This window comes from Stylophora pistillata, chromosome 7 (genome assembly GCF_964205215.1).
Source record: "Stylophora pistillata chromosome 7, jaStyPist1.2, whole genome shotgun sequence".
Taxonomy (NCBI): Eukaryota; Metazoa; Cnidaria; class Anthozoa; order Scleractinia; family Pocilloporidae; genus Stylophora; species Stylophora pistillata.
The window spans coordinates 34,918,318-34,945,999 of NC_142525.1; the positions used below are offsets into that span (position 1 = coordinate 34,918,318).

General features: G+C 39.0%; 2 protein-coding genes across 4 annotated transcripts in view; one reads left to right on the plus strand and one right to left on the minus strand.

Moving 5' to 3' along the window:
- Positions 1-22,354, minus strand: part of LOC111328694 (dynein axonemal heavy chain 8) — a 57,881-nt gene extending 35,527 nt beyond the window's left edge. For all 3 annotated transcript variants that reach the window (XR_015989823.1, XM_022933177.2, XM_088728138.1), the window contains exons 1-30: positions 21,966-22,354; positions 20,978-21,112; positions 19,823-19,913; positions 19,535-19,683; positions 18,833-19,028; positions 18,384-18,547; positions 17,888-18,064; positions 17,208-17,321; positions 16,944-17,051; positions 16,325-16,573; positions 15,764-15,961; positions 15,611-15,687; positions 14,811-14,910; positions 14,357-14,612; positions 13,443-13,630; positions 12,943-13,023; positions 10,406-10,642; positions 9,808-10,166; positions 9,179-9,296; positions 8,450-8,633; positions 8,079-8,266; positions 6,862-6,994; positions 6,515-6,750; positions 6,004-6,108; positions 5,162-5,275; positions 5,003-5,065; positions 4,445-4,683; positions 1,975-2,215; positions 1,133-1,332; positions 576-729 (exon numbers count right to left, since the gene is read on the minus strand). Coding sequence is in view for 2 of the 3 variants with exons in the window: in XM_022933177.2 (XP_022788912.2) it covers positions 576-729; positions 1,133-1,332; positions 1,975-2,215; positions 4,445-4,683; positions 5,003-5,065; positions 5,162-5,275; positions 6,004-6,108; positions 6,515-6,750; positions 6,862-6,994; positions 8,079-8,266; positions 8,450-8,633; positions 9,179-9,296; positions 9,808-10,166; positions 10,406-10,642; positions 12,943-13,023; positions 13,443-13,630; positions 14,357-14,612; positions 14,811-14,910; positions 15,611-15,687; positions 15,764-15,961; positions 16,325-16,573; positions 16,944-17,051; positions 17,208-17,321; positions 17,888-18,064; positions 18,384-18,547; positions 18,833-19,028; positions 19,535-19,683; positions 19,823-19,913; positions 20,978-21,112; positions 21,966-22,115 (5,004 nt within the window). In the remaining variant the exon portion in view is untranslated. The remainder of the gene's footprint in view (positions 1-575; positions 730-1,132; positions 1,333-1,974; positions 2,216-4,444; positions 4,684-5,002; positions 5,066-5,161; positions 5,276-6,003; positions 6,109-6,514; positions 6,751-6,861; positions 6,995-8,078; positions 8,267-8,449; positions 8,634-9,178; positions 9,297-9,807; positions 10,167-10,405; positions 10,643-12,942; positions 13,024-13,442; positions 13,631-14,356; positions 14,613-14,810; positions 14,911-15,610; positions 15,688-15,763; positions 15,962-16,324; positions 16,574-16,943; positions 17,052-17,207; positions 17,322-17,887; positions 18,065-18,383; positions 18,548-18,832; positions 19,029-19,534; positions 19,684-19,822; positions 19,914-20,977; positions 21,113-21,965) is intronic.
- A 195-nt stretch (positions 22,355-22,549) lies between these two features.
- On the plus strand, positions 22,550-27,169 carry LOC111328692 (UDP-N-acetylglucosamine--dolichyl-phosphate N-acetylglucosaminephosphotransferase). The gene is made up of 7 exons (XM_022933175.2): positions 22,550-22,808; positions 23,623-23,743; positions 24,182-24,395; positions 24,582-24,816; positions 25,468-25,656; positions 26,267-26,510; positions 26,867-27,169. The coding sequence occupies exons 1-7, from the start codon at positions 22,555-22,557 to the stop codon at positions 26,939-26,941; spliced, it is 1,332 nt and encodes a 443-aa protein (XP_022788910.2). The 5' UTR covers positions 22,550-22,554; the 3' UTR covers positions 26,942-27,169.
- The last annotated feature ends 513 nt before the right edge of the window (positions 27,170-27,682 follow it).

The following is a 27,682-nucleotide window of genomic DNA, read 5'->3' on the forward strand; positions in this document are numbered from 1 at the left end:
GTAATAGTTAGATCTACTCGTAATAGTTGTTCCTTAGATTATCAGCCTTTGAAGTGTAGAACGTCTCTTTTTCAACGTAGCTATTTCAACAGAACTGTTAAGTTATGGACTTCTTTGCCTTTGTCATTAAGAACTTTACCTAGTGTTATTTCTTTCAAAGGACCATTAATTAAACGTTACAAAAAAGCTCTTATCGAAACGTTCGATCAGGACAATGTTTTTACTTGGAAGTCCTTGTGTCCTAAATGCTTTGCCACCAGGAATTTAATTGGTTTCCGCCAGTGTTGCTTCTAATTACTTATAACCTATTATACTTTCGCATATTTTACATATGTTAGGAATTAGCATATTTTATATAGATATTTTGAAGACATATTAAATTAGTCTTGTATTACCATTTTTTTTTTCCTTTGCACTTTCACCTAGTTGGAGCTTGCTCTGTTGTGATTGTTCCTCACTGAGCTTTTTGCTTTTCGCTTCACTATTGAGCTTATTCATCCTTCTTATTTTTTTTCTTTAACTCAGTGGAAGTTTAATAAATAAATAAATAGATTTATTTTCCTTTGAGATTATACCTGTGGTAGCTGTTTTGCGATATCGCCACCTACAAATACAGCCTCCAAGTAGACCCACAAGTTTTGCACTATCATCCAGTTCTCGATGATGTCTGAAGTGTTGGACAGCTTCTGAACCCACGCCTGGATATTCTTCTTGAATGGCGCATTGTATCTAAACAGCAAGTAATTTAAAATCGTCAACTCAAGGGGAGTTTTCACCAACAAAACTATGTGGTACAGAGTTTGATATGAATTCTTTAAACCAACTTGCGCAAATTTCACAACTTCTCTGCGATTACCAGTATTTCAATTCTTTAAAATCCTCATTTAATTTTAATGTATTGTACTGTAAATAACATACAGCAGGTCCCACGTAGTACGTAAACACAATCACACGTTGAGCGTTAAGGTGGACGAGGTTCTGAGAATTCTACTTTTATAAATGAGAAATTTTACTTTCATTAATACCAGGTTAAACGCAACACGAAACCTAATTAGCCTACAAAGTCACTAAAGATGTTGTTGATAACATTTCTCTTGCATTGAAAGCCATCTGGCCTCGTTTATCTAATTACCTGTTGCTTAACAGAGATCCCAGCACCATGAGGCTGTCTTCCAGTAGTGAGATAATCTCAGCTGTTTCACCTCCTTTTAGCAGCAACTCTCCACGGTTCTTAAATCCTGTAAAGGCGAACGCTTGAGACTTCCATTCTGCTACAACCTGGTTCAGCTTGGCCTCAATGTCCTTCTCCTTCACGGCTGAGATGCAAATGTCCTATAACAAATTACTTAAACTAGGAACTCAAACTCCAACGAAAGAGTCAAACTCTTGAATATCAAGATTGTTTAAGAAATCTTCTTTTTTTCGCTTTTTTTTTCTGAACTCAAGTTGCACACGCGGCTGTTTGGTGCACCCTGAACTAGCCAATCAAAGTAAACATGTTACTAGAGGAGAAGGAAACCTACTGCCAATCCAGGTCGTAAACTCTCCCCCGTTAAAGAAAACCAAGGCTTAGATGAAAAACTATCATTGATCGATTCCTGATCAAGCTTAAGGGCGACAGAGCTCTCTTCAATCACAGTTACTTTTTAGTATATCGAAGTTTAAACGCTTTCGGTGATGCCTTCCCGCAGGGATTGTAACCAGTTACCAGCAGTCTACCGTAGCTTACGTGTACAACTAAGGCCTTTTACAGCTGTCTGTTTAGGTTTAATTCCTTGGATTTAAACGCTCTTTTCATAGTCAAAGCAACCTACTCCACCATCGGCAGCCACTGATTTGAAGAAAAAATATTGACTCTTGGCTGAATGACATACAAAAAGAGCAATGTGAGATAACTATGGGAGACAGGGCAAAGACACTTAGTACACCAAAGATATTTATATAAACTAGTTTGTATAAGCACAATTCACGTACCTCGATGTCTTCTTTACTCTCTAACAGTGGGGCTTCCATAATATTCCTCAGCAAAAAGTTCTCCGATTCGACTTCAAATGTGTGTCCTGTAACGCCAGCTAGTCGTTCCCAGTGCCTTTCCTTCAGAGCCTTATTTGCCATCAATTCCAAAAGTGGACAGCACTCGCTAAAGTCGTCAACCTTTTTCTTTAACTCATTAAACGCTTGCCACTCTTTGAGCGCTTTGGGCAGTTTACGGCACCTAACGAATTCACAAAAGAAACATGAAATTGAAGGTTATCAGACAGGTACAGCGATCGCGGTTGCTAGGCTAACAAACTTCGAGACATGAAGTAAAGAAACTTAACGAGGTTGTAGACTTAGCAGTGGTGCAACTCTCAAAATCAACCTTTATCGTTCTTCTCCAAGAGAAGACTAAAATAAAACTTACGAGTATCAGTACTTCACCCAGCAAAACAGGTATTGAGAATGAGCAAACCGGCTTATTTTTCATCTCACGCCTTTGCAGTGAGAGGGAAAATAGAAGGCTTATACAGTTTTTGACAATTTATTTCAATCTTGGTTATTGAATTCCTCACAAAAGTATCGTATAAGGATCTGTCGTTGTCCCTTCTGCAGGGATAAACAGATCTCCAAGCTAAAACTCGTCAGCTAAACAACGCTTACTTTACTTAAAGATTATTTGATGCGACTCCAAATTTTCTTACACAAATTACAAGGAAACACATAGAAAAATGAAAGAAGAAAACAAAACAGTAGGATGTGAAGGTGTAGTGAAGGGAAAAGATGTGAAGGTGTAGTCTGATCGTCCGGGTGAGTGTAGTCCTGAGAAGGACTGTTGTCGGTGGTAGTGACTGACGTTTCGACAACTTGTGCGGAAGTCATCATCAGAGTCAAGTGAATGATTGTTGTCCGTAGAATGTTCTTATTCCAGTTCGTGTGAAATGATCGGTTGGTTTTGCCGTGATGTTATTGGCTGTAAGACTCAAGTGACGTAAGTCGGTCGTGATTGGTCTGTTTCGATCTGTCGGTAAAGTTAGGTCGTTCTTTTTCGGTCGTTTGTGATTTTTATGTCGTGAATGAGTCGTTTGTATGGAGCGGGTAGTTGTTGACATCTGTTTAGGGGAGTCTGTTCTAAGTTAGTAAACCAGCTTTCCAGAGTCAGTCGTTGAAAATAGTCAGTGCTGTAGGTTAGGCATTGCGCAACTAGTATGCGACTCGCAACTAGTATGCGACTCGACAGACAGCTTATCCGACGAGAACAAATACCTTCACCGTGTTTTTACAAAGAACAACTACAACAACGACTTCATCCGACGAAACACTCACCGACCCACTACCACTACCGAAACAAACGACACCGCAACCCCTACGACTACAGCAACCATACCGTACATAAAAGGCATGTCTGAAAACATCTCGCGCATCTTACTACCCTTCAATATCCGCGTCGCCCACAAACCCATCACCACACTATGTCAGATACTAACCAACGTTAAAATCAAGGACGAACCGAGGAACAGACAGGGAACGATTTATAAGATCACTTGTTCCGACTGCCAAGCCTCCTACATCGGTGAGACTGGCAGAAACCTCACAACAAGACTGACTGAACACAGACGGGCGACGAGGAAAGGTGATGTCAGCAATCACATTGCTGAACACCATCGACTTACCAACCACAACATTGACTGGGACTCTGCGCAATGCCTAACCTACAGCACTGACTATTTTCAACGACTGACTCTGGAAAGCTGGTTTACTAACTTAGAACAGACTCCCCTAAACAGATGTCAACAACTACCCGCTCCATACAAACGACTAATTCACGACATAAACATCACAAACGACCGAAAAAGAACGACCTAACTTTACCGACAGATCGAAACAGACCAATCACGACCGACTTACGTCACTTGAGTCTTACAGCCAATAACATCACGGCAAAACCAACCGATCATTTCACACGAACTAGAATAAGAACATTCTACTGACAATAATCATTCACTTGACTCTGATGATGACTTCCGCACAGGTTGTCGAAACGTCAGTCACTACCACCGACAACAGTCCTTCTCAGGACTACACTCACCCGGACGATCAGACTACACCTTCACATGTTACCCCCGGGTTCAAACCATTTACTGCATTTAAAAAGATATTGTTGAAGCATGGAGGGGGAACTCTGGCCTTCAATCAAGGGTTGTTACATATCAAAGCTTATGCCCAAAAGTATCTAGACGCGCTCAAGATAAAGGCTTAACCTTCGCCGGTAGCTTATGAAAGTAACTTTTACTGTGATCAATGATCCCTTGAGTATGAAACGTCCAATGGCGGTAAAACGAGAGTTTCAATGAGACCAAGTTTTAAAAGTCCGGCGAAAGTAAATTTTCAGGATTTTTGGACTATGAATTCCTAACACTTTTTGAACACTCCTACGCGTTTACCCACTGAATTGATAATGACAGACCTGTTTTGAAAGTCAAGCAGTTCATTATTGATCTTCTCAATGTCGACTTCAATCCACAGAATATCATAGTAGCCGTTGACACCATCGATAACAGCATTGTACAATCCATACAGTTTCTGCAGCAATCCCAGTTCCTTCTTGGTGCGAGCCAGTTCCGGATATTCGGTCACAGTGAGGCCAAACAATTGCTCGCCACCGGAGTAAGTAGTGAATTTACGCCACAGTTCATCAAAACGACTCTGAAAATTGAAACAGAATAATTAGGACTGGAACACTCTAAAGCTTCGCCGTCTAGTTGACTCGGCTACTCGTCGTAACTTCCCTTTCGGGAACTTGATGACGAAAAGAAAGCGTTTTGCGTTCGTAGACAAAAACATGTTTATCAAAGTTGGTATTTACAGTGAAACCGTTTCAATCGTTGACATCTCTAGTGGTTCCCTCTTCCTTCCCATCTTTTTGTTGGAACTCTACCAATCTAAAAGGAGTATTAATTGAGTGCCGCTCAGGCAGTAATGGGCCACCACTTCAGGCGTTGTTATCAAGCATTAAGACCACTACCTGGAAGGTATTGAGTCTGTCACTGGCCTCTTGAGGAGTAATACCATTCACCATCGGCCCAACCTGAAACCCGTATGTGTGAGGCATTAGTGCCAACAAAGAAACTCGAAAAAAAACCTCGTCAAAGTGTTTTTAATGTTTGTCTGGAAAGGTGCACACCTCGTTGTAGTCGCTCATGTAGTTAGTAGAGGCTTCGCGGAAGACCTCGACTTTCTCCAGCAAGTCAGCTTTGAACTGCGGCTGAATCTTCACTAAGTGACCTTGTGCTTGACCCTGTTAAGAACAGAACCATGTTCATCAAAGCACAAGCCAACGTTTGCGGAACGTGGAGTAACAACTCAACAGGAAATAATTTTGCTCCGTAAAAAAAAAAGAAACAAAATTCAAGCTGCTTCAAAGCGATTAACTTATTGAGACGAGAAAACGGGAAGGAACATCTTGCTTAGGAAGCAATACACACGAAGCGGTTTCCCGAAAACATCAGTCATGTAACACTTTTATATGATGATTGAGGTTATAAAGTCTCGAAATTAAAAACCCAATTAAATTCAATCCACACGTGTTTGAGCAGGATCTACGATACTGGAGTTCACTTTCAATAAATATTCTTTTACTATGCATCGAAATGTATATCATCTTAGAATGAGACAGTTCAAACCTCTGATGGTTTAATTCAAAACTGTGAGTTTAAACAGGATGTTTAAGCTGGCCAGTGACGAACGGTAAAACTAAACTCTGACTTCGCTCCCATTTCCTAAAATCCTTGCAAAAACTTTTGCATAAACTGCATTCGTATAACTGTTTAGCAGCATGCGCGTGACTTGTTGAAAATAGATCTCTTTATAGCTCAATGGTGAAGGATCCAGCTAGAGGGTGGGAGGTTACGAGTTCAAGGTAGGCCTGTGACATGCCAACTTTGTTTTTGCGCAATAGTGAAGCCAGGGATTGCTTTGTTATCGGCATAACCAGATAAATCCGGTAATATAAATATCGTCACTCACCGCCTGGGTAAGAAGTTTCTCAAAAGAGTATCTTAGAGTGTCCACGCCTTCTACTTCTTCACGAGCAACGGAAACCTCGAACTTGTTCAGCATGGAATAAGCTTCCTGATATTTAACACCAAAGACAGTGAGAATTCAGCCAAAATGTGGTAAAGAAGTCTTGTTATCATACGAACTAGCAGGTTAGTGTGTCACTGACATTGAGTGAACCTCAAAAATTTTCCTCAAAATATTCGACTGCTCTCAAATTTTTCCACTCGGAAGCATTATCAAATTACAGCAAGAAAAATTTTTGCTGCTGAACTGTTCTTGCAAACGTTTGGCAAGCACCTCCAAAACGAAGCTCTTATTGGACGAAACAAGGAAAATAATCTTTTTGAGACGTCAGCCACATCCCTGTGTTGAGACAGATCACAGGGCACTATTAATCCCATAAGGCATGTGGTAATCACTTCATCATTTTGTTGTGAATTTCATAATACTCCTGAGAAAGAATCCTATAATGGAGTACCTCTATAGGACCAAGGATCATATCAATTCGAATCTCATTCTGCCTGATATCTTCCAAGGCGGCCATGGCATTCCTGACATCTTCTAAGTCGTTGATCTGTCGGGCAAGCCGTTTACTGTAATCTGACACGAATTGCGTGATCTCGTCCATGCTACGTTTGTATTTATTATTGATACTGTGGCCAAAAAGAAGCTTCCATGCTTTGATCTCCACTCGTAAGGCGAGCTTAAACGTTTCTGCGGACAAACGTAGGGAACTTTAACAGTGATTATAACCAATTTTTAATTTATTGCTGTGGGAAAGGTTTCAGACGGATTTTAGAAAATGTGAACCAAAGGTAGTCTTACCTGAGAACAACTCAATAGCTCCATGACCCACTCTGAAGGAAGACTCAATGTTTTCAATGTCCTGCTCTATACCCTGATATTTTAAAATTTCGGCTTTGAATTCTGACAAAATTGGATCCGAAGCAACGAAATCCTACGGAGAAAGAGTATCCAATTCACTCAACATCATTCAACACACCGATCGTATCTCATGGGATCTGGGATGCTTATCGCTTGAATTAGGCCCTCGACATGTGCTGAAAATTATGCCTCACTGTTGTTCATAGTCGATGATCCACTCAGCCAGAACAGGTGTACGAGTCGTAAGCCTTCAACAGTGCCAGGTGCCCCTACCCTCTTTCAATAAAAGAGGGGGGTTTAAAAGTTTTGTAAAATTATTCAACAAAACTATCAGCTAAAGAAACAAGATGAACTGGTTGGGATGCCCGAACCTGCTTTTCTATTCTTTAAATTATGGGTTCAGCTCCGTTAAGTTACCGGGACTTTCGAGAATCGGACCGTTGGTACGAGTGATAACTTAAAAAGTTGTCACGTCAGAAGATCTCAGAGGTCTTAACGCAGTTTGCACGCTAAACTTATTTGGTCTGAAGGAGGGTTTGATTTGTAATCTACAGTTAGATATGGCGGTTCAATCCATTTTCAAACAGTGTGAACTGATCGCTGGCTACCGACAGAGTGGAGTCAGTAATAACTTAAAAATGATAACGTTTCATGCGTCTGGAACGGCAGAGAGGAGTTAGGCTACTAACTAATTTCCCTTCTCCTTAGCTGATGATAGTGTGCCCCTGACTTGGCTTCAGAAATGATCGACAAAGCTTATCAAGGAACCAGTACCCGTCAGTATATTGTCCTCTTCCTTGACATGGGCGTAATATGTTCGGCCATGGAAAAAAACAATATACTAATAGGCATATATCAATATCTCAGTAACAGCAGCCAAACGTTTTTCTGACGTTTTGCATCTATGAGTGAAACATCCCCAGAGCGTATACATGAGCTCCAAACGCCGACTTCATCAACTGTACAATCGGTGACGATACTTGACGAGACGAATCCGCTTGAACAACATTAAGAGAAAATGAGGGGACTCTGTCCTGGAGGTTTTCCTACATTTTGAGTATGGCTAATTGTAATAAAGTTAAGCGCAGATGCGACAAGCTATAACTTTTGATACAGACATTAGTTCTAGGACGGCCTTGACACAAACGCGTACTTACAGCTACAGTCTTTTCCTTATCTTCATCCCACACGTCGTGAAACTGTGTGAAGGAGTCAAGACACGTCATCACCTCAGCCTTGGTGGAGCTGATCAATGAAGTAAGTAACATCAGCAGTTTGGTGATGTCCTTGTGTTCTGCAACACTCTTGTAGTAGTTCTCAAGCTTTGATGCTGGAATCTCCTCCTCTGAACAACCAAACACATACCTTTATCAGCAATTATCTAGAGCGAGGCGGGTAAAAATTCTCATTTGGTATTCGTAAGAGATACTTGAAATTGTACAGCTGCGGCAACAGACACAGAGACGCTCACTCGTGACATATCTAAGCTGAGACTCGTCCGGTATTAACACTTTAAAAACCCACTCACTAGAATCATTAGCTCGGACAGTCCGTTTAATGTGCCCAGGAGCACCATCGTCCTGTGCACAACTAATTTCCATGGATTTAAACCTCTTCTGACCCCACTGAGCCACAGATCGGGTAACATCCAGCACCGCTTGGGTTGCTTTGTTAAGGGCCTGTTGGATATCGTCCAAGGTGGGTTGTATAACCTGCGCATAACGATAAGAGTGGTGTAAAAAATATCTCACGATAATTAAGACGAAATTCACATTAACTTAGTTAACTTTTACATCTTCAAGCTCAAAAAGAAACCAGACTGCCTTTCGGGTAAATGTTTTCACAAGTTCTTTTCTCCAATGCTACTTAGAGGAACAACGCAAAGACGCCGTCGTAAAAATATGTATTGTGATAATATGTTTATCGCTGACTGGGAACTGTTCGCGTTCAGATGGCCGATTGCAGAAGGAAACATTCAAAATAATTTCTGCTCAATAATCTTTCATTACGGCGATCATAGCGTACTGGATCATATGTTTCCCTTGAAATATTGCATCTGACAAGGATACCTTACAATAAGCAAACTGTCACTCTTCAACAGCCTACTATCATTTTTATTTACGGGTTTTAAATACCATATAGCACAGTCACTCGTGTTAACGAGCCAGATCCGAACAATTATGCGAACAAGACATTACAGACTCGCCAGTAAGAACAATAACCATGGTATCATTAACGTTCGATGATCAGTATTTACCACAAGTGGAATGACCAGTGCAATATCTGCCTTGAAGAAAGGAGCCTTGTTATAGGTGTCTGTGGAGGAATCACCAGACGACGAGAACGTTCCCTTACCATATGTTAAGCGTGTTGTACTACAGTAAAAAATGAAAAGTAAATCATGAAACAAAGACGACAGATTTAACATCAGCCTGTTTTTTTCCCCAGGAAACCTGGTAAGGCTCTTACATAATACATGTTCGCTATGAAATTATGCCATTATAGTCTAAGCTTTGGGCGTTCGTGAAACAAGTATGTAAAAGTCATCGTTTGTAGGCGTACTATATTTTGAAGAGGAAGATGTTTAAGGGTTTTAAAAGGTCATTATTTTCTTAAGAGAAAGGTGCGTATAATCATGCAAACTCAAAAAAGTACAAATAGAATTCGTCTGTGGTTAAAAAGAGCAAAATGTGGCTTCAAACGGGTATATTTTCGTCGTATTTCCTACTCATAGTCGAATGGTTCGGGAATCTGTCAGTATGACACTGTGCGACTCGTGTAACATGATACTTTCGAGACGTCCTAAATAAGAAACAAAAACGACTAAGGCAAGCACAGACAGTTGTACGTACAAGGAAAGACTTAAAGAATTTCGATGAAACTTACTTGGTACAAAACAGTCTCCGTTTCAAACCATCCAGGGCGTTCCTTGTGGCTCGCAAAAGAGCCTCGAAATTGCGTTGATTAAAATACAAAATCAGTTCATCGATTTCTTCATCGATAGTTTTCTCATCAGGTATTTTGGGTGTCTTTTCCCTCTGCCCCTCTCTGTTGTTCTCTCCGCGGTTCTCCAGTTTACGATCTCTGTCTCTCTCCGGGGGCTTGGCCGACCGAGAACTGGGTCCCAATGCAGAGACGCCAATCCCCTCCAAGCTCTCGACGAAAATGCTAGCCAACTCGTGAACAGCTTCTTCGACGCATAAGCTCATGTGATCCAGAATCTTTCCGAGAGACTCGCAGCGTTTCTTAAACGACAGAAACAAATTCAGTTACGATACAGCATAAATCTGCTAAATGCAATCTCCTCTTTAAAGCCACTAGAGCAATCTCAAATCGACAGGCAAAAGTGATCGGTCGGGTTTACTTTGGTTAATTTCGTTTCTTGGATCCACTTGAAATGGTCTGGATAAACTGACACCACTTACCCAACCAATCAAATAATAAGTAAAACGTCATTTCAGGGTAAATATCGTGGCGAGTTTACCTGTGTTTTGGTCACGAACTCATCAATGGTCCAAGGGTCATCACCAGGTAACTCACAAAACACAGTTTCACTTATCTCTTGCAGGACTGCATCGATGCGTGCATCACGGATATCGTTGACTTGTTTTACCAGCAAATCAACTTCTCGTAACCGGCTGTACACATTGGAAATGTAAGCAGGAATGTTGAGTGAATTCCAATTTAGCATGGTCACACCAGGACTTATCGCTACCTCCACCTACCAAAAAAAAAAAAAAAAAAAGAATCAGGAAAAGTGTCACTTTTCAGTAATCATAAAATCTTACTTCCATTCGCAATTTTCCGTGGCAAATACACTCATTAAAGAAAGATTACTCGCTAAATGTTCTACTAAAGAAGAACTTGCAACGAGATTTGGCGCGGCAGAAAACCTTGCGAGGGGAAATTTCCCTTGAAGCCTCTACAAATCCTTGACATGTGTCCACGGTAACTCATCTACATTAGCAAGTTTTGTTTTTAAAAGAACACGGAGAGGACTCTCTACTGTTAAAAGAAGAACGGCGATAGTTAAACATCTAAACTGCCCAAAAAATCTTGTTGAGGGAAAAAATTTTCATTCCAAATCTGCCAGTGGAAAAGAAGCTTGATTTTAGCTATACGAAACTTCCTTTTCAAGGTTTGAGCCCAATGGCCAAAAGGACTAAATTTAGGCTTACTGTAAAGTCGGCTTAGATGCAATAAAACTTTGCTCACTCGTGTTTTCAACTTGTAAGAGACTCGTAGATGACAACGCACGCTTTTCTTTTTCAATTTAAAACGGGTACTATCGAGACTTTTGATCGGTTAAGGAATGATCTTGTAACGTTTTCAACATTGGAGCGACTCGTGCAAATTTGATTTTCTTTAAAGTGCTACTGAAACGTAATTTTCATATCCGAGATTTTTGCAATACAATAGAGTTTGAACGTTATTTGCAAACGCCGTGTACTTTTTTTGGGCCAACGCATACCGGAAAGTACATTTTTAAGCATTCGAAGTTGACCGGCTGAGATCAAAATTGGCGGCCATCTTGGCGCGGCCAAAACAGCCCTGTGACGTCACTGGTTGTGTACTTCTGTGAAAGAAGGGTAAAAGCATGGAGTGTGGCTTGCATTTTGGGAGGCCGAAAAAGAGGATTTCGGGCAAAATGCCATCCTTGTCTTATTCATCGGCGGCCACATCGGCATCTTGGCTATCTGCGAGAGGTTCGCCTGGATAGGAAGCAAAATTCCCGACTGATACCGAGAACGAATCTCTACCAGTCTATTTTGTTAATCGGCAACTGACGAGATCCACAAGATTAGGATCGAAACCGCGGTCTTGCCTGACCATCTACAGAAAATTCGAAAGACATTATAACGGCAGATGGGCTACTAAACGCCCCTGGCCAAAGCAATGCCATTCAGAGAATGAAGAAAACATGGAAGCCTCATACGACACCGCCACTGAAGATGATCTACTCGGCAAGTCTGAGGATAACGAACAAATCCCTCTGTACCAAATGCCTAGCAGAACATGCCTAGAATCCCTACAATATAGGGCGAGGGCCAAAATAAGAGCAGACGAGGATTTAAAAAATGAGAGAAAGCAAATCCTTAACAACGCGGAGCAAGAAACAGTAAAGGCGATCATGTGCTTCTATGAACGTGAAATCGGTCGTTTTAATACCGAAATAAAGAAAAGAAAACGAGCCAAAACGGCTGGAACACTGAACACTAAGAACTGTAGTACGATCGAATCAGCGCGCGTGGTGCAAGCTGAAAGCAATCCAGACAACTTAACGATCGAGACAGTAAAAAAAATAGCTGTACATCTACAAAGGCAAACGATTCGAAAAAGACGCAATCCCTGATGTGCGTACTCAGTGCCCGCACACATAAAGCAAATTCTCATGAAAAACTGGCATTTAATAGAAACACAACCACTACTGTGCGAACTATACAAAAATCCGCCGCTCGTATCTTATAAAAGAGGGCGGTCGCTCAAAGACATACTCGTGAGGGCTAAACTTTGAATAGGCTACTCTAAACACACGCTTGAGAGTCGTGTAGGCCTGTCAACCCCATTTTACGCCACCATCTTCCTCTTCGCTACTGGAGACAACTTCGCTTCGTTCAGAAGAAGATTCACTTGACAAAACTTTAATGTCTGCTATCTCCTTCGCCCCCGAATCCAAACAAACAGTGAGTGAAATAAACCACGCTATCGGACTGAACACAACCAGTGACGTCATCAATCCATTTCGCTCGGTACCAGGGCCCGGACATGGTTTTGTGTAAAATTTTTGATTTGAACGGTTAAAAAAGATATCTTTCGCTTCTTTTTGGCCAAAGCAAATTATCTCATGATGATCAGCATATTCAAAACTACAGGTTAGAGCAAATATTTCAGATACAAAAATTTCGTTTCAGTAGCACTTTAAAAGAGGTAAAATTGTGAAAACGGAAAATTCAAGTAAAAGATGGCTTAACAGTAAAATTGACTATTACAACAGAAAACGCGACAGACTAACAGACTTACTCTTTGTATGTGGGGCATCATCAGAGGCATAAAGATATTTGGAATCTTTGCGCGAACTTTCTTGACATTTTCCAGCATCATCTGTTCATAAAAATGCATGTATTCTAGAGATTCTGTGTAAATGGGTATTTGTCTTGCGAACAAGAGATTTTCACGACCTTTCATAAAGTGAGGAAAGCTTCTGCTCAGTGCGTATATAAAATGCGTGCCAATTTGGAAAAGAACTCACCTCAACCCTTGAAAATTAAAACCTAAGCTTTCTGGATTAAGGAAAATAATTATATCCCTCAGCACTTTCACGCTTAGTGAAAAAAAAAACAACAACCACATTGGCAACCAAAAATTTTTTTGTGCTCTTCAGTACATTCAATAACAAGATCACAGCAAGCAAGAGCTTTTACGTTTCATTTCGTCAGGTGCATTCAGTTGTGTTTCGCCTTGACTAATTTTTTCTTTTCCCGGGGATTCACTTCGATGTCCTTTTATGATAAATTGCCAACCTTTAGATTATCATCCACAGTTTTAATGGTGTTCCTTCTCAAGAATAACAGACGTGCAGTCTCAGGTACTGGCAGGTTGAGTTTCCTCATGTACTCAGTCTCACGGATCAGTTGTATCAACTGGGGATCACAGTTTACATAAAGTTCACCTGTGTCCGGATGTCGTACTAGTAGTGATGCCTGAAGTCCTGAAAATATGAAACATAAAAGATCATTCAGCGTTTTCATAAAATTATCAAAATATCTATTTAAGCTATGTCATGGTCTTGTAAGTAATCTACAGTGATCTTTTTTCCATGATGGAATTGAAGATGGCATTTTTTTCCCTCGAAAGTGTACTAAACTCTCGGGTTACTGTTCACTGAAGCGACACCGTACCAGGTAACCACACAATGCTTTAATTTATGCATTTATTTCTCTAGTTGAGAGCGTTGTGTCCATCCAGCGCCACTCGAAACGAGGTTTGCCTCTGTGACCAGTTATAAAGTAGGGTCTTTTGAGGTCTTCCATTCATTATCAAGTAAACTTAACAACTATAAGACCCAAAGACGCATAAAAAATAAAAAACCAAAATATAAAAAAGGATACTTATCTCCTGGTTGCCTCGACCAAAATTCTACCATTTGCACATATGTTGTAGTTCAGTTTTATCCTTGGTTCAAATTTTATTTTCCTTTGTTTCAAACTCATTATCATACATTAACATGACCGAGAACAAAGGAAAATAAAATTGAACCAAGGATAAAATTGAACCACAACATATACAATAGAGGATCAGTGTCACTATCCGCGGAACTGCGCACCCATCCCTCTCCTAACCCAACACTAACCATAACTTATTACAAGTTGACTGTTGTTGTGTTAGGGGGGAGGGGTAGGTGTACATAGACACAAACTCCACCACAGCCACTCACCTGTTCTCGCTATCTCTACTTGCTTAAGCCAGGCTTTATGATACAGAATCTCAAACTCGACTAGCACAGTCGCTAACTGGTTGAAGTTGTGAATGATTTTATATGCTTCTGGTGTCTTTAAACAGCTTGGGTGCTGCTCAAAGATGTTCATTGGATTACGTATGCGCCTCATGAGCTGCCTTGCCCAGCTGATGCGACCCGAGGTGGGAGGAACATCACGATGCACGGGAGGATTTTCACAATGCCGCTGGTACATCTGCAATACAATGTAAGGTGAGACATGGATCGATTAAAGACTGCCATATTTGCCTTGTGCTTTAAATGGAGCAGTTTTTGCCTTGTGTAACAATCAGAAATAATAATAGCCCAAGAAAAGCTGAGCCATAGTTATATTTGACCGATAAAAGACATATCAAACGGAAACTTTACATATTATAGCAGTGATGGACCATACCTTGGATATAGTTTCTACTTCCTTGCCAAAGTGATGAAGGAGACGGGCATAACGTTCTTCAATGTGTGACTGCAGACTGGGAATCCCAAGCTTCTCGAATCTAAAAGGCCAAAAAAAAAATAAATAAATAATAATAATAATAATAATAATAACAATAATAATAATAATAATAATAGTAATAATAATTTAATATTTATACTGCGCAGATTAACATGTGGTTATGATCAAATGCGCATCACAACACTTTTCGGGGGACTTTGGCCGGACTGCATCAGCAGTTTACAAACAACCGAAGGAAACTTACTTGAAGATGCCCCCCCCCCCCCCCAATTCCCAGTAAACAGGCCAGACCACATCACAGTAATCTCGTGAGTGGGTTCTTTAACGTCTCCTGCCTAACCAAATTAACTAATTAATAGATGCAGGAGACAAAAATAGCCATGTACTCCCTAAATCAATGGCTTCGATCGTTATTAGGGCGTCTCCGTGTTCTTGGGTTTTCAAATATTACATTCGAGTAGTATCATCCACGATCAAGTACATCTCGAACTTATTGATATGGTGAAAGTCCTGAAAGACGCGTTCCACACCCGTACACTACACTATCACTATTACTGTAACGTCGCCATTAATATGTCGGATCTCTAGTAAGGTATCTCAAAGAATGTTGGCCTCGTCATTGCAAGGGTTTAAATGATGAGTCTCTGGAGCCTAAGGGCTAAAATTACTACCGACGACCTGGGAATTCCCAAGATACGTGTATCGGTCATGGGCTGGTCCTGAAGTAAAAAATAACTCACCTTCCAAGTAGCTCCAAAGACTGTGATATTGAGACAATTTTTTCGAAGCAACCACTCATAAACATTTTTAAGTGATTCTGTCAAGATTAAAATAAAATTGCCAATATCAACACCCATAATCTATCAAACGGGAAAGGAAAGAGTTTTACAAACCTCGAAGTAGCTGATCTGTCGCCTGAATTCAGTGTAATCTGCCTCAAAATCCGGCTTCCTATGATCCAGTGGGTCATATGGCTTTTTCTTCAACGCCGAGTACATTGACTGGAATCTGTTAGATATTATATCAATTCCTTCTATCTTAGACTCAGACAGAACAGAATAAGTTTCCAATGCATCCAACACTTCTACGATCTGCAAAGACGAAATAGGACATGCTCTTAAATCCAGTCGTTCGATCTTAATTATTTTATCTTCACTTCGATGGGTTACTGATCCAAAATAGCGTGACATTGCCCCTTTTGTAATGTGACAATGTGTATTACACAAGAACACGACAAAAGTTTCCTTGCAGGACTCTTGAAACCCAAAAACCCTCAAACTGGGGTCTCACTTACCCTGCCTTGCCTAAATCACGCTCTTGTCAAAGTTTAATAAAACATATTTTGAACATTGCTTATGTAAACAAACTTCCAGGATTTTTCCCCTTCCAACTTTAAGGCTCGCCCGACCCTGAGGTTCGTCATTGATAGATGCACAGATACAAGCAGAACCCACCTGGTTCAGACGCTTACAAAAAGCGTCAAATTTCCCAAAGATGTACATCTCGGAAAACTCAAATGGTCTCATGGTCGGGTCGTCAGCAATTCGCTTCTTTGTCCGCTGGAAACACTTCTGATATTCTTGGTTTAACCTCAGACAAGCTTTCAGCTTCTCTATCATTGGCTGTCTGGATTGATCCCAAACGCGGTTCACACCTCGATCAGTTAAGTAGTTCTTACAGGCAGTAACCATTTGATTTGTCACCTGGAAAATAGCAATAAAAACAGCAACAGCTATCTTAATGGGAGATCATAATCATCATTCAAATAATCCACTAAATATTTTTAGCCTCCACACTATTGGTTTGGACTGAAATAAGTATGCCAAAATTAGGAATAAACAATTAATATTCCACAGGAAACTGTCCCCAATGTTCCGACTTACATTCAATATGATACTTAAGATAACAAATTATCTTGTAATACCCCCTGACCCTTGCAACACCACAGTTTCTTTATAAACTTATCCCCTTAATTCCATACAATGAACATGAAAGTTTTGATTTCAGTTTGAATGACAAAAACGTTGTAAACAGAATCTTACACCCACAAAAGCAACAAAGTTCCTCAATTACCTTTATGAAAAGTGATGTCATCCTCTGAGGGGTGTTGCAGTATCTTGATACACTGTGTATCATCTGTATGGCATTGATTAGCTTAGGAATACAGTCAATCATGGAAACCTTAAAGAAAATCACAGATTGGAATGTAAGATAACTTTTTTGTAAACACAGACACTTTTCAATGACTCATAATCAGGCCTTGCCCTGGTGTGTCACTTAGGCACACAATTCCAAGAAACAAGAGGAGGTTCTATTAAACAAAAATTTGTTTCATACTGGGTCTGCATGATAGAGTGGATCACATTCCTTCTCCAATGTATAAAGGAACTTCACATTGTCTTTGGCTTCATTGGCTGCATCTGTAATACGACAGTCTAGCTCACGCCAAAACTGCAATTATAGAAGACAACAAAGTAAGATTATTTAGACACTTACCAGTAACTGTAAGACACTGCCTTGCATAGATCAACTTTTCATGGAGTATTGAAGGAAACTCACAAAAATATATTAGATTCTCATTAGAATTTGCTCTTTAAAGTGCCTATGACATGAAAACTTTTTGGGGGCAATCAACAAGCCCTTTCATACCTGCAATCATTTATAAACAAAGCTAAAAACCAATCTCAACCTACCCCGGTAATAATATCTTCTTAATTTTTAAGTTGTTGCTTCTTTTTCTGTAGTTTTGTTTTTGGGCTTCTTTTGATATTTTCCTTTGTTTTCTAGGAATTGCTATTACCATACTTTGCTTTTGGTTTATGACACTAAATCAAGGTATACCTTAGTCTAATTCCAAACTACATGTTGGTCACTGTGTTTTCTGTAAGTATTGAACTACTGGCAATCTAGTCAGCTTTCACAAGCCACTGACAGGTCAATCAAAAGACTGGCTGATCTTCCATGTGATAAAAACCCATGACATTTACATGTTCCTAAAAACAGATGAGACTTGTCACCTTGAGTGTTTTGGACTTGGCAATAAGCAGTACTTTTATAACTGCACGACACTCAGCACCCTTAATTTGTTCAACAAGTGAGTTGAATTTTGCCATCCTCATCTTCCAGTGGTCCAGTTCTGCCATAGGTCCAGTGTCATCTGCCTCCTTCCGCATTTGTTCACTCTCTGCTAACACCTGTGAGACACAAACATCCCTTTTTTTACCAATCTTGGTTTGCTTAAATGTCAATTACTTCTCCATACTAAAATTTATTTATGTCAATTCTGCTCCATTTAAAGTGCAACAATCTATTGGATGTGGATTTATGGTAGGGATACCACAATCTAACAGCTGTATTCCTCCCAGTGAGAGCAAAGATCCCCCCTAGTTTTGAGAACCCAAACTAACCAAGTTAACCTCAGTGATTCTTTTAGGAAACCTTTGATGCCACTACTATAGCATAGGAAATTAAACAAGTGGAAACCAAGTAAAGAAGGCATGTATAAGAACTAACTTGTTCAATCTGTTTGCACCAGGAGTGTACCAGATCATCCAGTCCAGTCAATATATCTTGGTTGTTTGCTATAGCCTGATAGTCTGCCGGACCTTCTAGAGCACTCAAATCAGTTATTTCACATGGGTGAAGCTGGATTGCTTCTTTTACTGCTGCATGAGCACCTGAAACAAAGAGATCAGAAAGAGGTTTTAAACAAGTTAAATGATGAAAGCTGAAACACAGGAAGGTGGTTGAGTTCGGCAGTAATCACTGACAGAAGCTGTGACACATATTTTAGCTGAGAAGACACATACTCTTTGATTTCTTCATTTACCTGTCCTTATATAAATTATTAATCTACTCATGAATTCATTTATTTACATGTTACAAGGGTAACACAAAATGAATGTTGTTAGCAAGTGTTACATGGTCTACACTTTTAGCATAAAAAGTCTTTAATATCTTACCATCAATAAAATGAACAAAACCATCCAATGACTCAACAAATTCTGTACTGGCTTTTACTCCTTGTGGTGCCTTTTCCAGTTCTCCCCAGCTGGACATGGCCCGTATGGCTGGTATATAAATCTTTGTGAGGTGTGCTCTTAAAGCTGGAATAAAGGATCCTGCTTCTCTCACATTTATCATCCCAAAGCATGCCTCCTGAAAATCACAAATAGAATTTCCAGAAATGGTCTTTACAGTTTCTGTAACTTTAAAACCAAAACAAACCGATACTATAAAGTATCAGTTTGTGTTTATTCTGAAAAAATCCATGCATTCTGACAACATTCCAAGAAATGAGAGGACCCACAGTGCATTGACTGTAACCAGGCACATCCAGCCAGCCAAAAGGCCATTTGAAGGGCCTTTTCTAACAAGCAAGATCAGAATTTAATCCAGGGACACACTTTACAAGCCTACTGGTGATGCCCTTTCATATAGTGTTTTCATCTATTTTTCAAATCAGACATTGACCTCACAACTAAAAGCAGCATATAAGTCCATTCTATACTCCTATAACCCCCTATGAAAGCAGAAACACAAAAACACCAACTCTAAAACTTCATTTTATGAGTTCCGGCTTAGTTGCATGACCATCCCTGACCAGTCAAGCTGAGACTCCATATTGTTTTGTTTTCACAAGCGCTAGTTTATAGAATACTTACATCACCAATGTTTCTCATTTTAAGCTCTTTACTTGCATCAGCCTTAACACAGTACACTAGGGTTCCAGTCAGTTCCTCATTGAGACCATCAGTAACCAATAGCACTGCTATTTTACCAGACTTTACACTGCGAGCTCGTACTTCTGTGTCTGAAAAAGATTACAATGGTCTGCTAATTTCAATCGCACTACCAAGTATAACAAAATAACCTTCCAATAAATCATCTCAGAAGATCTTCTCCTGATTCCTTACATTGTTATTTCTGGTGGAAGCTACAAAAACACTTACAACTCCTTCCCTCGTGATCAACCTCCTGATAAAAAAACATCAACGACCTTCTTCCCTTTGGTTTTAGAAAGCTGTCTATCAAGTATACGGCCTAGAGAAAAAAAAAGAGACCACAAATCTTCAATCATGAAGTTGCTGGGTTACATACATACATACATATACTTTATTTAATCTCGAATTTGGAGTAGCTAAAGGATAAGCTAGTATCTTCGAGTTACAAGTATAATTCTAAATTCTACTAAAATGTAAATTTTACATTTTAGTAGTATTTAGAAATTGTAAAAATGTATTTAAAAATGTAAAATGTAAAATTGCAACATTCTAAAATTTAACTATGAGAAAGAGTCATACTGTAGAATCTTGCGCTTGAAATCAGAAAAGTCAGACGTTACAAGAGTCTGGAAGAGAGTTCCACAGTTTTGAAGCCATATATGAAAAGGAGTGAAGACCATAAGTAATAGTTTTTGTAGACGGTAGAGACAAAATATAATTTCCGCATACTTCACTATGTGTTTTCTCAGTAGTGATCCTTACTCAAAAAGAAAAGTTACATTTCAGGCAAAGCATTGCCCACATTTTGATACTTTTCAAATTCATATTGTTCACAGTTTTACAAGTCTCATGGCCATAAGCCTCCATTTCAGGACACATCAACATTGAATAGATTGATGTAAGAAAAAAAAAGGGAGGATGTGGTGTTGGAATGATCAAAAACAACCATTACAAAAAAGCTCAGGACTGTCAAGAAACAGCTGGAAAACAAATCTGATGAAGAAATCAAAGATACCAACTTTATTTAAGCTACAACCACATAGGCATGCACTTGTGACTATGACTGCTGTTGCAACTGCGACCATTCAATTATCATCATATCAAACCTTTTGATTGACAATTATCTGAATAAACAAGAAAGATATGAGATCGTCTTTATCAAGTTGTGTTGCCATGACAACAACACAAAGCAGTTCACTTAACTGCACTGCTAAAATCTTTGAAGATCCCAAGTTTAAGCTTTCAAGCATGACCGTTTTCAATAAAACCATGCAAAACCACGTGAAGATACTTGAAATAGAGTCTTTTTACCTCTTCTCTCGTCTTTTTGCGAAAGGAGTTACAAAATTAAAGGCGATACCTTGCGGAAAGATTTAATCCTACCTCTTCTGAATCCAGTATAAATTCTTCAACTGCTGAAACATCAAGATCTACGTAGTCTCCAACGATTCCCATGAGAAATTTGTACTCGTCCTTTATCATTCGCTTTCTAGCTTCGCGGTTTTCCCTTACTTTTTGCTGCAGAGAAAGGTTCATTTGGCTTACAAAAAACGTCAAAGCTAGGTTAACAAGATGGGGGTAACGAAATAATTTGGATATATCAACAAAGTTGAAATGGTAAATTGGCCACCGTAACGATTACAAAAGCTGACGTTTCGAGCGTTAGCCCTTCGTCGGAGCGAATGTTTGAATATGAAATGAGCGGAGGCTGCGAAAAGATAGTGCTTGTCTCTGGATCGTTTTGAAGTAATTTAAAGTTTTTAAGAATGATGGATTCAACTGAGTGGTTGTGAGGGTGAAACATGAGAGTGAATGGAATGCGGTCGGAATCTTCCTTATCCGACGTTTGTAGTGCTGAATGTCGATCAGTAAGTTGGGCGCGGGGTAACCCGCTTGAACGACAAAAACAGGGTAACCACGTTTATCAAAAAACTGGCACATTGACTCTGATTTGTGGTGGAAATCAGAGTCATCACTACATAAACGACGAAGTCTTCGAAACTGAGAAAAAGGATGGAATTCTTAACGTGAGATGGATGCGAAGACGAATATAACAAGTAATTATGCGAGTCTGTAGGTTTGTAAAACAGACTTCGCTCCGACGAAGGGCTAACGCTGGAAACGTCAGCTTTTGTAATCGTTACGGTGGCCAATTTACCATTTCAACTTCGTTGATATATCCAAATTATAACAAGATTTATAACTCCTCCGAGAAACAAGCTTTGTTAAAATTTGGTAAATTACAACAGGGGTTCAACTAAAGTTGAAGCAAAATAGAAAGAAAAAGATAACTTTCCACTATTTTACAACAAAATATGTTAGTTAAGTGGTTTTTCATTATATTTCTAAATTCACCGGTTTCGATCCGTACCTGCCTTTCTTTAACAGATTCGCCAGTCAAGGGATGACCGAAAGTAGTAGTATCTCGTCTGTTTTTATCAGCTTTTGTCCCAGCAGAATGCTCCTGGGATGCGCCAACGACACCTTTCCTTGAACCCTTATTATACTTGACACTCGGCATTGTTCTGATGTCCACTCTTTTCGGGTTCAGCTATTTTTGCAACTTTTTCTTGGACTCTCTTACAGTTCTGTAAGTTGTAAGCGCTCAAAAATAATCTTCAAAATCAGACGAATTTCTCTCCTAATCCGATTCGAAAGTAAGCATGAAACTATCGCGTTGTTTCACATCCATAGCAGATATTTAAAACAAAGGTTTACTATGAATATTTTGTAAGTTTTCTCAGTGTAAAATTTGCTGCTTCTCCGCAAAAAAAAAATTTGAGCTGTAAAACATTGCGTAATAGTTTTATAACCAATCAAATGCTAGAAAACCGGGCCTGTCAATCATTTTGTTGCTTAGAGACATATTGTGACATCTCGCGGAGAGTCTCGCGCGATCGCGCAGATCTCACGTCTAATCGCAGTCGTTACGAGTAAACATAAAGTCAGCGGTTATTCTCATGAGTACAGAGGTTTTGAGATTTGAGATTGATTTCGAGTCGTCCTGCATAAAGCTTAGATTATACGACGCGATAATCTGGAAAAGATACTCGAGAATGATCTACAGAATGATATATCCTTTAATTGTAAACTCTGTCATGTCCTTTGTGACATTTTTTGTGGCCTTGAAGTTAATCTCAGGTATGAAATCGCTGTTCGTTAAAGCTGGGCTATGCGGGAAAGACCTTAACAAGAAAGACAACAAGGAGAAAGTGTAAGTCTGGATATTTTTCAGCGGGGCTTTGGTAGTTAAACAACGGCGATCTTGAAGTTATCGCTAGAGGATACTTCCAGACGCTCTATTCTTATGGCTGACTCATGTTGCATGGTGATTCGCCCTGCAATTAATTAGTCGTACTCCAGTTCAAACGAGTGGTTTACCATAACGAGTATTTGTTATCAAATCACATACTAGGCTCGTGATTAATATAAGAGAATGGAACAGCTTTGTTAATTGACTCCGAAGTTTTATTCTACTTATCGTAGCCGTGCAGTATTAGAATCGATGTTTGCTGCAAAAGCTGTTTTTGCAGATTTCTTGTTATCAATAAATTAATGTATTTTTTGGTGACACAGCTGTGTTGATCTTTAGTCAGAAATCAAAATACTTTAGTCCAGATTATTCTTCCTTGTATAATTTACGTGATTCTGAAGAGGAGCCTTTAAGCTTAAACCCCCCCTCCCCCTTTAAATCCTCAGAGATTCTACTGAATGCTTCTCAGTATTCACTGCCCCTATCTCTTGATAAGTGATATATACCTTAAAGAGAATTGATGAGCTGATGGTAATTCAAAGTTGCCATGGTGAAAGGAGTCCTGACATGGAGGGTTGTCTGTAGCAGTGGCAGTCACAGTTGCTACAACAGTTATTTTCAGGACTATCCTCACATGCACAGTTGGACTACATGATTAACTGTTGCTCCAGGGTTCAAATCATTTACTTTATCAGTCATGTTGACTAAAAAATTGTGAATATTTCTCTTACAGATCAAATGTTAAGTACTGTTCATGTATTTTTTAATTTCACAGTGCAGAGGGTCTAGGAGTTGTGAGTGGAGCAGTATTTCTCATTACAATGTTTCTTTTCATCCCAATCCCTTTTCTGTCTATTTGGTTTGAGAAAGGTGATTATGATTTTCCACATCACGAGGTGAGTTTATCTTATAAATTTGAGAGTAAGAGCAGCTTCTCCTGCTTATAAAAAATCTGTACACTTTTTGAAACATATTTTTGAGCAGGTTATGCAAATAAGGGAACCATATGTTGAGCCCTTTGACTGCATAAATTGCTTTTGCTCTGTAACTGAGAATTAGTGAAAATTGTTTGACCAAAATATCAGTAAAGGACACTTAAAATATCATTCTTGTGTCTTGAAACTTGTCTTGTGATCCTTACAACAGTTAAGATTTAAACAAATCAACTTTCAAGTCAAGACTGTCCACTTACCTTATTACCTTATTATCTGGTGCTGTTTGAGATTTAATCACAGTCTATGAAATAAAAAGGAATTGAATTTGTGAGGTTTGATATCTAGCAAGGTTCTCTATCTAGTCTTAATTTAAAACAAACATCACCATTCTTTATACAGTTTGTGATGTTCATCACTGGCCTGCTGTCAATCTGTTGCATGATCTTCCTGGGCTTTGCGGATGATGTTCTTGATCTCAGGTGGCGAGACAGGCTTCTTCTGCCGGCAATGGCTTCTCTTCCCCTCCTTATGGTCTACTGTGTTAATATTGGTGTTACAACAATCATTGTACCAAAACCCATCAGATTCATTTTTGGCTTTGATTTAGATCTAGGTAAGGTTTCTATGAAGCACAGTTTTGAAATATGGCCACCTAAGTCAGTTGGTTTTATTAGTGCTTTAATTTCTGGTTGTAGTGACCTGTGGAAGTCATTATCGTACAAAGCATTATGAAAGTCAAGAATTCAAATAAGTGAGACTATTTAAATGAATAGACACATGCTGCCATTTTATTCTTCAGGAATATTATACTATGTTTATATGGGAATGTTGGCAATATTCTGCACAAATGCAATCAACATCTTGGCTGGTATCAATGGCGTTGAGGCAGGACAGTCGCTCATCATTGCTGTCTCCATTCTGATGTTTAATTTCATTGAGCTCCAAGGAACTTGTTGTTGGCAGGCTCATTTGTTCTCAGCGTACTTCATGATGCCTTTCATTGCCACATGTTCAGCATTACTTTATCATAACTGGTGAGTTGTTGCCTGAATGCTGTGAAAACTACTGAATTAAGACAGGTGTAACACATTTTTTATCACTTCCTGTCACAAATACAGTGTATTGTCCAACTAGGAAAAACATGAACACCTGAAATGTGGGTAGCATGTGTATGGTATTGTGACCAATTCTAATTGAGGCTTGCAAAATCACCTCTAAACCACCGACTAATCAGCATTTATGTGCACAGTTCATTTTTCTTACATCTGAGTGGCTTTCTCTGTGACATCAGCATTTCCCAGTGGATGACTTTGGAGAAGATTAACAAAGTTGAAAATGACTAACTTGAAAAATATCACCACACTTAGGTTAAATCTTGTTTTTTTCATGATGCACAAATCTTGCCAGTAGCTCCTATCATAATAGTATAATGCACTAGTCCGTCTTTGAATGATTTATTGTTAAATTTCCCTAAAATTGGCAGATCAAATTCGAGTATCTGAACTTCTTTGGCATGCAGTTCATTAAGATCACTGTTTGCTGCATGTATATTATGCAGATGACACTGTACTTACAAGCATGAATATTACTTCCTACCTTACACAAAAACAAAGTAATAAAACTCTCAGCCAAGGACAAAAGTGAACCACACATCTTTCTCATATTTTTCCAATATTGCATTTTAGGTACCCATCCTCTGTATTTGTTGGAGACACATTCTGCTATTTTGCAGGAATGACGTTTGCAGTAGTTGGCATTCTAGGACATTTCAGTAAAACAATGTTGCTGTTCTTTATTCCACAAGTTATCAACTTTCTTTACTCCATTCCTCAATTGTTTCGTTTCATACCATGTCCAAGACATCGACTACCAAGGTGAGTTTGGAAATGTAACAATAACCTTTTAATTCCTAAGAGTGGCTGGTTTCTAATTTCTCCTTTCAGTATCCGTACTGAATCAAACATTAAAGTCATGAGAATTAAGGAAATGATCATCATCTTTTAAAAGCCCTTCAGGGCTTGACACTAACGGTAGCCAACTAGCCACAGACTAGTGGAAATTCAGTTTTGGCTAATGGTTTTCGATTTCCACAAGCCAGTTTGGCTAGTGAACAAACTGAAATTGTCGTAACATCTAAGTTGTCACTAATGACTTGGCTAGTAAGTTGAAAAGTTAGTGTCGAGCCCCGCCCTTGATTAATGAACAAATTCTCCTTGTCAGCACCATAGGAAATGTGTAAAGAACAGTATGAGGAATACGCATACGTACTGATGTTAGGTTCTAAAGGTCAACTAATGAGATTACAGTTGAATCCTGATAAAAGGAATTTCAATTGAAACCACTGAATATCCAGGAACTTTTATGGCTATAGAATTACTCAGGTTTAAGCTCTACATCTGAATCAACAGACATACAGGCCTTACTCTATTAAAGTTTAGTTTATTTATTATTAATTTATTACTGATGAACGTTTTGCTTCTATAGGTTTAACCCAGACACTGGCTTGCTAGGAATGAGTTACAGTGTGTTTAAAATGTCTGACCTTCATCCGCTAGGGAAACTTATACTGTCAGTGTTCAATCTTCTAAGATTAGTTACAGTGGAGGAAGGTGTTGGTGAAGACAAGAAATCTACACGCGTGAACAACTTGACACTTATAAACTTTGTTATCAAATTGCGGGGACCCTTACATGAAAGAACTTTGACGATAATAATCATGGGAATACAGGTAAATCTATTGAAACTTCTAGAAGTATTATGAAGGACCAACGTTAACTTACATTCACATATTTTAATTTGTAAATTGGCCATGAAGCATACAGTACTTTATATAATGTTTCTTTTTGTAATGACAGACTGAGTTGGGGGGGCCTGTCAGGAAAATATTTTCCTCAAGATAATTTTTCTAGGCCTTGGCTTATTTTGAGATAAGCCAGGGATAGTGTACATAATCCTTCATAGGTAACAGTTAACTGCAATACGTGTATATGATACATGTAGGTTTTAAACCTCTGTGGTGTGATTTACATCACACATACATAAAGATCCATGCAGCCAGCTTATTTTGAATTCTTTTCTTTGCAGATTTGTGGAAGCATTATTGCATTTACTATTCGTTATCACCTTGTCAGATTTTTTTATGATATTGAGCAGCATTGAACCAATCTTTGATTTTAGTGGCATTATTAACCCTTTACCTCCCATGAGTGACCAAGACAGAATTTCTCCTTACATTATCAATACAAAATCAAGCAGGCAGGTTATGAGAATAAATAAAAGTATCAGGTATGGGATTGTTAGCTGATCTGATACCAAATTCTCCAAAGAAAGATCACAAGAATTGTATAGCAAACAGTTAAGAGAATTGCTAAATGAAATCTTGGGAGTCAGGGCTCGACACTAACGGTAGCCCACTGGCCACAGACTAGGAGAAATTCAGTTTTGGCTGATGGTTTTCAGTCTCCACTAACCAGTTTGGCTAGTAAACAGACTGAAATTGTCGCAAGATCTAAAAACGTCTAAGATGTCACTAGCCACTTGGCTAGTAAGTTGAAAAGTTAGTGTGGAGCCCTGTGAGTGAAAGGGTTTATAATAAATTGGTAATGAAAACAAAATAATCATTTGTTACTCATTAAAATTAAATGAAAGAATGCAGGCTGTATGCAGATATAAAAGCTTTTCTATAGTAATTTTTTTTGAAAATTTTTTACATTACCAGTACCGTCATTATAATGAACAATCAGATGCAGAATTATTTGTAAAGATTATAATAGCTCATGGTGTTGACCACCAAATTGTTTGATTCTCCTGAGGAATTAAACCTTCATTCCGTAATGGTGATTAGCATCTAATTTCTCCTTACAATATCACACCTGAATCACACAAAAGGTCATGAGAATA